The sequence below is a fragment of the Plectropomus leopardus genome, chromosome 16 (genome assembly GCF_008729295.1).
Source record: "Plectropomus leopardus isolate mb chromosome 16, YSFRI_Pleo_2.0, whole genome shotgun sequence".
Classification (NCBI taxonomy): Eukaryota; Metazoa; Chordata; class Actinopteri; order Perciformes; family Serranidae; genus Plectropomus; species Plectropomus leopardus.
Window position 1 is genome coordinate 31,018,319 of NC_056478.1, and position 12,387 is coordinate 31,030,705.

Here is a 12,387-nt window from a genome sequence, read left to right on the forward strand (position 1 = left end):
CAGTGCATAGGGAGCTGGACAGAGCAATGTGGGAGAACAGAGGGAGAGATCAGTTCCTGTCCCATCACCGCGTGTCTGGCCGTGTGATTGGCTGTTGGGCCTGTGCACCAGGCACATGATGTAGTTTATAGGCAGTGCGGCAAGACAGAGAGATGAAGTTGGCATAATAAGACGAAGGCTGGCAACGCTGAGACTGAAATTGATTCATGCTTTGCTGAGCTGCAGAGCTGGCTCTGTGGAGAGGCTGTCTAGTGTCTGTGTGTGTGTGACAGCGTGCGTGCAAGCAGGGATATACTTCTTCTTCTGATTTTTGGGTCTTTCTTTACATTTGATTTTCCTGATGGCTGCATGGACAGCAGGCTGGTTGCTTGTGTCTGATTAGGAAAAAGAGGTATTTTAGAGTTCGTCAAGATACAGGCACACACAATGACAAAATGTGAGCCTCTAAAGCACTTTGCTGCTGTAAGCTCACTGTGCTCTGTCTCTGACATGTTGAACAGCAGCCGGTGCAGTAATTATCCTCATTGGCTTAAAACTATGGCTGCAGATTGAGCTGGGCTGTCGCAGGTCAGTCTGATCCCTGAAGAGCTACACACACACACACACACACACACACACACACACACACACAGACACACAAGGTGTGTGTTGTGTCAGTCACCTTCCCTCTGGCTGTTCTTTCTTCTGTTAGCTTCAAATATTATAATGGTATGTTATTGTGGAGGGTATAGAGAATTCATACTCAACTTAAGCCCAGTGAGCAAAATCTGGCCCCTGATATGGTGCTTGGCCTTCCAACCATTTTCTAATTCGTGATAAAAATAAAGTAATTTACACTGGGAAATGTGTGCTTAAAGTACACATAAGGTGCCAGAGTGCATAAAACAGCATCAAAATAAAGCTTGTTTATAAAAACAGTGGCCAGTGGTGGATCCCTAGAAAATTCAAGAAATGTCCAAATAAATCCTAGAAACATCCTAAAATAGTAGAAATGTCCCAAAAACTCTAGAAATGTCTTAAAATGTTGGGGGAGGCATACAACAGTGAGGTGGTAATTCTGTCGAGTATACAGACAGGAGAGTGTAGTCAAGTCAGGTCAAGTCAATTTGTCATATTAAGTCCATTATCACAAATCAGCAGCATACGACATCTCTCTGTCCTTTGACCCTCCCTTAATTAAAGTCTGTGTAAAGGGAATTCAGAGATTTGTTTCAAAACACATTCTAAATGTTGGAAACTGATTGTTGAAAACATGTTACAAGACTCTTAACTTAATGTACTGAATTGTGGAGTTAGACGGTTTTTTTTTACCATTTTCCCATTTTAAGATTTTTTGGGCGGGCCTAAAACCATACCAGCCAACCACTCGATGATGCACTGGAGCTATACTCAGCATTATCCCTCCCCTGAAAATGTAGCAGTATAAAAACGAGAAGCATCATTAGCACAGTCCTGCGATTGGGTGTGGCCTCTGCTCCTCCAGCGGACACACCCCGAGTAGAGTACAGAGTTTCAGATCAGAGAATAATGTGCATTTTTTCATGATTTTGAGACCTTCTTTTACATACTTGGTGATTTTTTTTTTGGTCATTCAAATTTGGTCAGGTGTTTAATAACACATCTTTAACATATTTTAATTATCACTTTACCTGGACTGTAAGGAAAAACTCCATCCAAAAAACCCTATAATGGGGAAAAAATGGTAGAACCCTGGAGAAGAGCGACTGAGGGGAAAACCACAAACCAGGTACAGCCAAAGGCAGGATCACAGCATCAGCACAACCATAACCATGATCGAGGTGCAGCCATATATCAGGGAAATCTACGAAATGAGGGAGCATAAATGCTCAGGAGAAGAAGCCGAGTTAGTGTTATGCAGCGATAGGACATGAGTGTTTGCAGATTAAGAGAGAGAGAGAAGGAGAGAGGGGCTCAGTGTATCAAGTCCCCCGGCAGACTAAACCTAAACCTACCCAGCCTAACTATGGGCTGGTCCAAGGTGAGCCTGAGCCAGCCCTAACTATAAGCTTTATCAAAAAGGAATGTCTTAAGTCTACCCTTAAAAGTGGAGACGGTGTCTGCCTCCCTGACCGAAATCTGAAGATGTTTCCACAAAAAAGGAACGTCATAGCTGAGGGCTCTGGCTCCAATCCTACTTTTGGAGACTTTAGGAACCACAAATAACCCAACCAAGTGTATCTATCTTCTGACCATGGCATGAAAGCAAAAACACATATTGCCCTAAATGTTTTCCTTTACCTTTAAACTCTCTTCAGTTATTATACTGACCTCCCTGTTTGCACTCCTCTGTGTGTGATGAATGTTTTCTCCACATTCCCACCCTATTTGGCTTCTTTTCAGAAGATATTTGACATGTCACAGCAGGAAAAGCACATGTAAATAAAAAAAAATTCTGCTTCAGTCGGAGCTTGCTGTACACATAGCCTATGTACAGTATTATGTATCCATGACTTTGCAGATGCAGAAGGATGTTCTAATGCTTTCGGATGAGCAATATATGAATCATGCAGTTTTCCATGACAGTGTTTACTAAAGAGTTATCAAGCTCCTTGTGTTGACTCTCAGGAGATTCTTGGTATTTTTTAATGAGCCTATTTCCCCAGACAAAAACAAAATCTGCACTACGGGAACCAGCATAAAAAGCATGAGCATCCATACTAAGTCTCCGCAAAGTTCCTGTTTAATACAAGCATGCCTTCTCTTCCACAACCTCACATAAAATACAGAGTGATACACCGCAATTATGCTAATGTCGAGCGCATGCTGTTTCAATAATAAAACTCTGCAAACAAGCAAGAGAGAGAGCCACGGGGGGAGCATCCATTGTCCTGTAACAAGCAGAACGTTCCCATTTACTGCTGCGTGCGTCTTACTCTGAGCGCTGATGTGAATGAATGAATTGATGTTACTGACGCAACCCAGTTATGAGCGGCACGTCGAGAACATGCTCGGATGTTTATGGATGAGGTTCTGGGAACAAACACAAAGAGGCGAATGGGTGGCGCGGTGAAAGGGCAACTGAGTGGAGAAAGAATGGACTGCTTTATTCTTAAAAGCAGTCCATTCAAAAGTCCACACTAATCATAAAATGATTTTTTCTTTGACTGTTTGAGGGAAGTTTGTGGGAGATGTCTTATTGTGTCCCAATGTGATGTTTGCAAAAACCTCATTGATCACATGTATATGTGTTGTTTTAAGGTGCCCTCTTGGCCAGGTTCCTCTTGGAAAAGAGATTTTAAATCTCAATGAGTCCTTTACCTGGTTAAATAAAAGGATATATATATATATATATATATATATATATATTAGGGGCTTAGCTCCAAAACATTGGGTGCCGGGAAGCAAGCTCCCCTACCATTTTCTAATTCACAGTGAAAATAGTGATTCACACTGGAAGCTGTTTTTTATTATACTGTACATAGTGTGTCAGAGTGCATAAAACAGCATCAAAATAGAGCTTTTTTTTTTCATTAAAAAAAAGTGCCAGTAGGAGATCCTCCACACCCCACCAACAGAGGTCCTAGCTAAGCCCCTAAAAATTCTAAAAAGTCCTGAAATCATAGAAATGTCCTAAAATCCAAAAAAAGTCCTAAAATCTTACAAATGTCCTAAAGTCCTAGAAATGTCCTAAAATCCCAGAAATGTCCTAAATCATAGAAATGGCCTAAAATCCTACAAATGTCCTATTATCCAAGAGACGTTCTGAAATCCAAGAAATGCCCTGAAATCTGAGAAACATCCTTAAGTTCAAGGAATGTCCTAAAATCCTTGACATGCCCTCAGATGCAAGAAATGTCCTGATTAACTAAATGTCCTAAATTCATACAAATGACCTAAAATCATAAAAAACATCCCCAAATCCTAGAAATATCACAAGTCCTAGAAACAACCGTGAAATCCAAGAAATGTCCTAAGGTCCCAGATATATCCCCAAATCCTAGAAATGTCCAATTTAAGCTTCAAATCCAAGAAACTTCCTAAGATCCTCGAAATGTTCTGAAATCATTTAAACATCCTGAAATCCTTGAAAGGCGCTTAAATTCTTGAAAGGTCCTAATATCCTAGAAACACCCTAAACTCCTGAAACATTTATGGGTCTGTTGCGACTGGCCCCTGACCTCCGGTCATTTTGCAAAAGTGGCCCCCAAGCAAGGCAGGTTGGGTATCCCTGCTCCAAACTGATGCTTTTGTTCAGTGCTCATCATGGAAGACTAACATTCATGTGCGTCATCAGCAAAATTCTCCCCTCAGTTCATCACTTCAGTCCTACCAGAACTGTTTGTTCTGCATCCACACAAGGGCTGCTAATCTTCATTCACATTTGTTTGAATACACACACTTGGCAGGGAGGAACACACTCTAAACACACATTTTTGCACACAGATCCGTCCATTTCCACCCGTGTTTGAGCTTCTCTCCCACCGTCTGTCGCTCCTCTTTCATCTTGTGTGAGCTCAGCCAATCATCGAGTCAGAAATTGTTGCTGTGACTTGGCTTAGAGACATGGCAGAGGACACGGCAGACCTTGAAGTGCATAGGTGACAGGGAGGGAGGTGCCAGGGTGGTTATGAAGGAAAGAGGAGGGTTCATCTTCTCTGTGTTAGAAGGAGGCTGAGCTTTTGGGGAGCAGCACGGGTTATAGAGGGGGTGGTGTGGTGAAGTTCTGAGACAGAATGAAATAGCTCTCCCCTTTTGCTTGTGTCTGTATTTAAAGTAGAGCATTGAAGAGCGCTGTGCTCTGTGCTCCTATTGGTCAATATTGATCATGAGACAAAAAACTATGGTCTGTCAATATGGGACGATACACAGGATCGAAAGAGACATTGTCCCATTTTCCTTCCTGTCATCACATGACTGTTGGGCTGGGCCATTTCGATTTGGAAAAGTAATTTGATTGTGAATAACACTGCCATTCCAATTTAGTATTGTAATTTTTTATGCATCCGTGCCAGTGATGGCTAAATCTGCGAGCGTTATGTTTCCTAGTTTGCTGTCCGTCCCAACTGGCTCACTCATGATGCAGCAGGAGCTAAAAGAGCTGTTATTGCATCACATAACTCTTCAAAAGATGAGTGGATCATCCAGAAGTTTTGATCCAAATTCCTCTATAAAATCATGGACTATCACCTCCCAGAAATCCCTCGCACATAGCCGCTCCCACATATAAGGGGCTCGCCTTGGGTTGAAAATAATGACAGCTAGTGCGGTGGCTGTAATAGAAATAAAGCTACTAATGTTTTGAACATCCGTCGCCATGCTTCTTGGAATGTTATCACCAGAGGAAAAGTTGCAGAACATCACTCAGTGGAAACGCAGTCATCTCATGACTGTGTTTTATCGACATTTAGAAAATACTGCTTAAGTTTTGCGCAAATCTGTAATGGAAACCTACCTATTGTTGGAGAGGAGGCTGTCTGATGATAGGCTCTGACATGACTCAGCCAGTGTGTGTGTGTATGTGTGTGTGTAGCCATGGGTGGGTTATTCCCCTAAACCCAGTGAGCTGTTTCCTAGCAGAGCTGAGATGGGAGCCTTAAAAAAAGGAAAGCCAGAGTCATATGCCTGTTAAAAATCTTAGTCGTGGTTGTAAAGTGAATGCACTTGGCTCCAGAGGGACCTGGTGAGTCAGGGGAGGAGGTCAATGACATGACACCAGAGGGGGGGTTTCTGAAAGAGATATTTTCCTACAAATCTCATCAAAGCAGCCTCGTATGTTGGGAACCTAGATGGCAGAGCTAGAAATTGGACTTTCCAGAATCCATGAAACCTGAACCACAGCACAGTCATGACTGCCTGTGTGGCCCGACGTGTGTCATACCACACATGTACAATGAAAAATGTGTATGCCAGGTTGCTCACTGCTGGTTAGGAAACATTTTGGACTGGATGACTCCATGCTTTAGTTTTGAGGATCTTAATAAGTGACCTGATGAGTGTACAAACCTAACAGGAAAAATCATTTGCGAGTGAAAAGGAGTATCAGTGAGATCGTCAGTGTTGCCAGCTCCTCTGTGAGGGAAGTAACTATTGGCTCTCCCAAAAAAAGCTAGAAGTAGCTAGATGACGTATCTAATTTGCATGATAAAAAGAGAAAAAATGAATAGAAAAGGCCGACCAAGTAGTTTGCAACTATTTACGTATTTACAAATGTTTTAACTATAAGGTTAGCTTTTTTCTTTTCTTTTTTAGTGACCTTATGAAAGTAGAGCAAAACAAAAACGTGGTCCTGTAGCTTATGTTTGGCCAGAGGAATGAGGAGACAAAATCATTGTCTGTGATTGGTTGTAAGCTGCGCATGTGTAACCCATTTGCAGGGCGGGGAGCTCTTGCTCAGAGCATTGACGGAGTCTGCTGCAGGTTGGGACTAGTGTTGCCAACTCCTCTGTAAGGGAAGCAGCTATTAGCTCTCCCAGAAATAGCTAGAAGTATCTAGATGACATAATCAACTAATTTGCATAATATGCAATTTTGAAACAGGCAAAATGAATAGAAAAGGATGACCAGGTAGTCCTCAAACTATTTACGTATTTACAAATGAACAAATTAGTTATTGTTGCCATATATCTAAAACGTTAGCTTTTTATCCTTTTTTTTTTAGTGCCCTGATGAATGAAGAGCAAAACAAAAACGTGTAGCTTATATTTGGCCAGAGGAATGAGTAGAAGGACAAAGAACTGACTGAATGTGTGAGTGAGACCGACTGAGAAAGTGAACCGTAAGAGGGATTTTGGGATGTGAAACTAAAAAAGAGTGAAAATTTAAACAGAAACATATATACAAATATGTACTGAGCAGTGGCTCTGCTGTAACCGTACAAAATCATTGTCTGTGATTGGTCGTAAGCTGCACACGCGTGACTCATTTGCAGGGCCGGCAGCTCTCAGAGCGGTCTTGGAGTCCTCTACAGGTTGGGACCGCATGGCTGCTGGTCAGACTGGCTGCATGAGTGCTGTGTGAGTGCACCACGGAGTTTGACTAATTGAGTTGCCAAGGGGATCTGGAAAGTCGCTAGATATAGCGACAAAGTCGCCAAGTTGGCAAAACTGTCTGGGACTGCGGGGCTGCTGGTTAGACTTACCGCATGAGTGCTGTGTGAGTGGTGAGCCGCCCTTAGTGCACTTGGCTCTTGTGAGCTTGGTTGTAATGTGAACTGCGGAACATGATATTTTAGATGCTTTGTCAACACAATCATTCCCCAAATGACCAGAAAAAGTCGCTAGATTTGTCGCTGGTCACTTTTGACTAATTAAGTTGCAGAGGGAGTCTGAAAAGTCGCTGGATATAGCGACAAAGTCACCAAGTTGGCAACACAAGGTCATGAGGAGGTGCTTTTAGTCGTTCTGTCAGTCGCTTCATCCAGCCAGCTGTCCTTTTGGCTGTCAGTCCATCTGTCCATCCATCTATCCAGCCATCTGTCCAGCTCCTTTGATTAAACACAAGATACAGAATTTTAACAACTCCTGGTCTAGTTTGTGGATATTCACATTTTCTGGAAGAGGATTTGGCCAATACGGCAACTGCATGAACTTTGCTTTAGCATCCCCAATTTTTCCAGCATTTTAACAATTTCCATGTAATAACAGACGTAATGACAGACTTTTTTGTTGATTCTCATGTTCCCCAGCGAGATAAACCTTTGTGATTGTGAACTTATTTGGGTATTGTGGCCCATGTATGAATGTATAATTCCTAAAGGAAGAACCATTCGACCTTTTGGAGACAGCTAATCGGCTTGGGTGGTATACTGACCCTATCAACATACCATAGTTTTTTAGGCCATTTAGTCTGCAAGGTCTCATGGTTTTGATTTGTGTTTCAGCTCCAATTTGTAAATCCAAATACTCATATGTGGCAGGAAAAACCTTTAACAAGGCTTTTTTTGGAATGCAAAGAAATACAAAAAATACATCAGGCAAAGCCTCTCCATAATCACATCTCGTCTGGTCTACTGCCGACTTGATGTCCTATTCCTATCTCACATAAAACAATAAAACATGTTGTTACATGATAAAGCACGGTCAGAAACTTATTTCAGTACACACCTATGCAGACTTCATCATCTTCTAGCAAGACATCATCCTATCCTGTTTTGTCATGTGCACACACTTCCTTATGGCACCTTAGCCGTGGTATACAGCTTAGCCTGCATTCTAACAGAAATATTCTAAGTAATGCAAATATAAACATCTCTTCTATACAACATTCACAATATACAGACATCTTGTGTAAACCGAAATAAAATTAGAACCTATATTATATGTCAAATACCAACACAAACATTTTTACCAAGTATAAAGTATTTGATCAAGTGGCTCTTAAAGCTAATGTCCAGCTTATTTACAAAACCTGAAGGTATGTTTTTCAATATGGTCATAAATACAGGCATCTTCTTTCTATTAAAGTCATTGAATGTAGTGCACAGCATACACCACCAGAGCTTGGTCTGTGGTCTCTACTGGTGGAACAGGCAGCTGAGCTAGTGGTTGAGGGAGAAGTTACAGGACTGTAAACAGCCAGCAGAGACAGGCTATGGGGAATAATTAGATCTAACTTGGTGAATGAAGGATTTATTTCAAACAAACTGTACCTGGTGCTTGTTGGACTTACTAACTGGGTCATTTCTTTTTAAGTTGCTCATTGCCTTCCTTCTCTGTCTTTGAAAGAAATCAAGCCAATTTGCTCAGGTTTCTGAAGTATTTTGGGTTTAACTACAGGCTTCAGTGTTGTTAATCTTCTGTACAATATCTGAATACTTAGTCAATCTTTTAGATTTATCTTTTACCTCCTTCCTTTCTTGTCCTCTCAGCTCTTATGTACAGTGGTGGTGGACATCTCAGCTCGGGTTTTAACCACAACCAGCCCAGATGACCAGTCCCTCCTCTCCCCTCGCCACTATCAGCACACCGACCCCGACTCGGGTGCCCAGCTGGTCTGCGACAAGTGCCCGGCAGGCACTTACGTATCTGTCCACTGCTCCCCAACGGCTGTGAGGGAGTGCAGCCACTGCCCTGAAGGCACCTTCACAAGGGGTGAGAATGGGGTGATGAAATGCCACCCCTGCCGGGCTTTGTGTCCCGCAGGCTTCATTGAGAAAGCAGCCTGCACGCCCATACAGGACCGAGTCTGCGCATGCCCCCCCCACAGCTTTTTGTCAGGGGATGGTACGGAGTGTAAGCCCCACTCGCTGTGCCCTCCAGGGACCCGGGTGAAAAAGCGGGGCAGTGAGATGGAGGACGTGATCTGTAAGCCGTGCACCAAGGGGACTTTCTCAGACGTGGAATCGAGTATGGTGAAGTGCCGAACCCACACGGACTGCCAAGCTCAGGGGCTGCTGCTGCTCACACCGGGGACTAAAGACACAGATAATGTCTGTGGACTCGCTTCTACAGCCCCCTCCTCCTCTTCCTCTTCCTCTTCTTCTGTCACCACAACCACCCCAGTGGAGCCTGCACAGGCTGTGCTTATACAGGAACCCCTGACTTCTTCATCGTCTCCATCATCATTACTGACTGGACCTGCATATAAAGGTGAGATACTGTTCATGCTTTGCTGTTTCCAATGTAGTTAATTTTGACATTCATTGTGAATATGTTTATTACTGTGGATATCTTTTAATTTGGCAAAAAAAGTCCACTTCAACAAAACGATGAACTGATTAGATTTTGGTTGATATAGGTCAAAGGTCATAGTGACCTCTTCTTTCTCATTCTTTTGAATGCGATATCTCAAGTACATGTCGAGTGCATGTTTGAAATTATGCACAAATGTCCACTTGGACTGATTAGATTTTGGTGATCAAAGGTGAAGGTAACAGTGACTTTGCATCTGTCTCATTGTTGTGAATGCAAAATCTTATGAAGTTCCTAAAATCACGCACAAACATCTACTTGGACTCAGGAATAAACTGATTCAAATAGGGTGGTTGTAGGTCGAAGGTCAAGGTTATTGAGACCTCCTCCGTCTCATTCTTGTGAACGGGATATCTCAAGATATCCCTTTTCAAATTTGGCACCAATGTCCACTTGGACTGAGATGTGAACTGATTATATTTTGATGATCAAAGGTCAAGGTAACCATGACCTTGCATCCATCTCATTCTCATTCTCATGAAATCTCAGGAAGAGATTGGTGGTTGTAGATCAAAGGTCAAGGTCAGTGTGCCCTCACAAAACATATTTTGGCTATACCTCAAGAAATTCATACGGTAATTATGACAGAATTTCACAGAAATTTGTATAAAAGAATAAATTGATGACGTTATGATTATACTCAAAAAGTCAAAGGTCAACTTCTCTGTAACATCATAATGTTCTTCAAAAACACTATTCTGGCAGTTACTCAACATCATAACTCAGATACACTCAACATAGTTGTATCTGTTTCTGAATTTCTGTGCTGCCGGGGGGAAGATGTGTGTGACGCATGCATGTTTTCACAGATATGGATGTAAACTGTAGAGAAACTTGTCTGGTGTATGGAGGTCTAGTTGATATCATATTCAGATTTTTGCATAGAGATGGTTATGACGCAGTGTAGCTGAAGTTGTTGTTGCAGTATCATTCCATCAATGACTGTGGGGGTTTCTAAAGAAAGGACATTGGTAGGCATGGAAACAGACAGTGGCAGCTCCCTATCGCAGGAATGTTACTATTAGTGGTCAGGAGGAAATATGGGTATTTCTGTCTTGCTCATTCCCTTCCCAGTTTTCTTCCTGTTTTCAGTCTTCTCCCCTCCCTCGTCATCACTCCCACTGTTTTTGCATCATTCTGGTCTCAGTCAGCCGGTCATTTCTCAGAATCAACCAGCCATAGCCAGTATACCCATCCTCCACACACCTATAATACTGTCACTACTGTTTGTGCTGGCAGGGGATCGATGGCTTCTCAGCCAGTTAATTTGACACCGTCTGTGCTGGAGGAGGGGAAGAAGGGGTGGGTGTTTTGCACATTTCACCTGTCTTTTACTGTCACTGGTGAGGATGGTAAAGTAGCAGAGAGGTTGTTGTTGTGTGTGTACACTAAAATGTCTCAGCTCTGCAGCAGTGATAAAAGCCAGGCTGCATTCACCATATTTCACTTTAACTCACTTGATGTAAAGAGGTTTGGAAGTTACATCACAGATCTCCTAGCAACCACAGATGTCCAGCAGAGAATTTCCTGTAAATGTTTAAATACTGTGTGTATGAACCAGATCCAAGAAGAGTAGATGGCAGTACCTGGAAAACAATGAGTGAAACTGGACTGGACACAACACCATGTCAGTAAATACATTTATCACAGCAGAAGGTGCAGAAACAACCGTGCAGTGATACTCAACTTGCCAGAGGCCAGTCACAGCAGCTCCAAGCATGTTTCTAGGATTTTAGGACTCTTCTAGGATTTATAAGAACATTTCCAGATTTTAGGAAGTTTCTAGGGTTTTAGGACCTTTCTGGAATTTTAGAACATTTCTAGGAGATTTAGGACTTTTCTAGGATTTTATTACATTTTCAGGATTTTAGTACTCTGGGTGTTCAAGGACTTTTTTGATCAACAAGCTCAATTTTGATGCTGTTTTATGCACTCTGGCACCACACCTATACTAACTACAAAAACAATTTCCAGTGTGAATTACTTTATTTTTTATTGTGAATTAGGTAATGGTATTACTGTTGTAGAGTCACACATCCACAATCACTGTTGCTCAAATCTCCACAATGGTTGCAGAGGATTACATCACCTCAAAGTCTTCTGTATTACTTTAAAAGTTGACTTAGCGTGAAACAGACAACTTGCTGCCAACTAAAATATGAGCCCTAATTTGGGGATTAGCCCTGAACCTGTGTACCTGTCTGCTGAAAAGAGGATGAGACGGATTAACGCCCTTCCAGCTGACAATCCTAAAAACATCCAGCAGCCCATTTATGATTGAATGTTATTGTGCAACAGCAAACCCATTAGCAGCATTAGCGCAAGCAGCAGGGAGGTGATAGCAGCCACATCGATAACTAAGAGGTTAATGACGCACTAATATCGATTCGCCATCACAGTTTATTCTCATGTCTGGAAAACACTCTGCCTGCTGTTGTTGTTGTCAAACAGGACAATTCGTATTGTTCTTTTTCCATGTCAGCAGATTACAAAGATTTGTTGGGGTGTGACTCGTAAGCCCATCCTTCTCCTTTGTAGGTTTTTTCAAATTATTCCTGCATTGGAAGCCTAAATCTGAATAGATTTGGCCAGGCTTCAGCTTCAATGGGCAGACTGTGTGCTGAGCAATTCAGAGCTCATCTGCCTGCAGATTACAGTTGGAGCACAGCTGGGCCTCATCGCCATGGAAGAAGTGCAGGCAGATTTTCTTTTTGAGGGAATGCACTATGATCTCACT

General features: G+C 42.3%; 1 protein-coding gene across 1 annotated transcript in view; it reads left to right on the plus strand.

Annotated features, from left to right (window-relative positions):
• tnfrsf21 (tumor necrosis factor receptor superfamily, member 21) overlaps positions 1-12,387 on the plus strand; it is a 55,643-nt gene that overhangs the window by 9,840 nt on the left and 33,416 nt on the right. Inside the window, 1 exon segment of the mRNA XM_042503574.1 lies at positions 8,828-9,548. Within this exon segment, the coding sequence (XP_042359508.1) occupies positions 8,828-9,548 (721 nt within the window).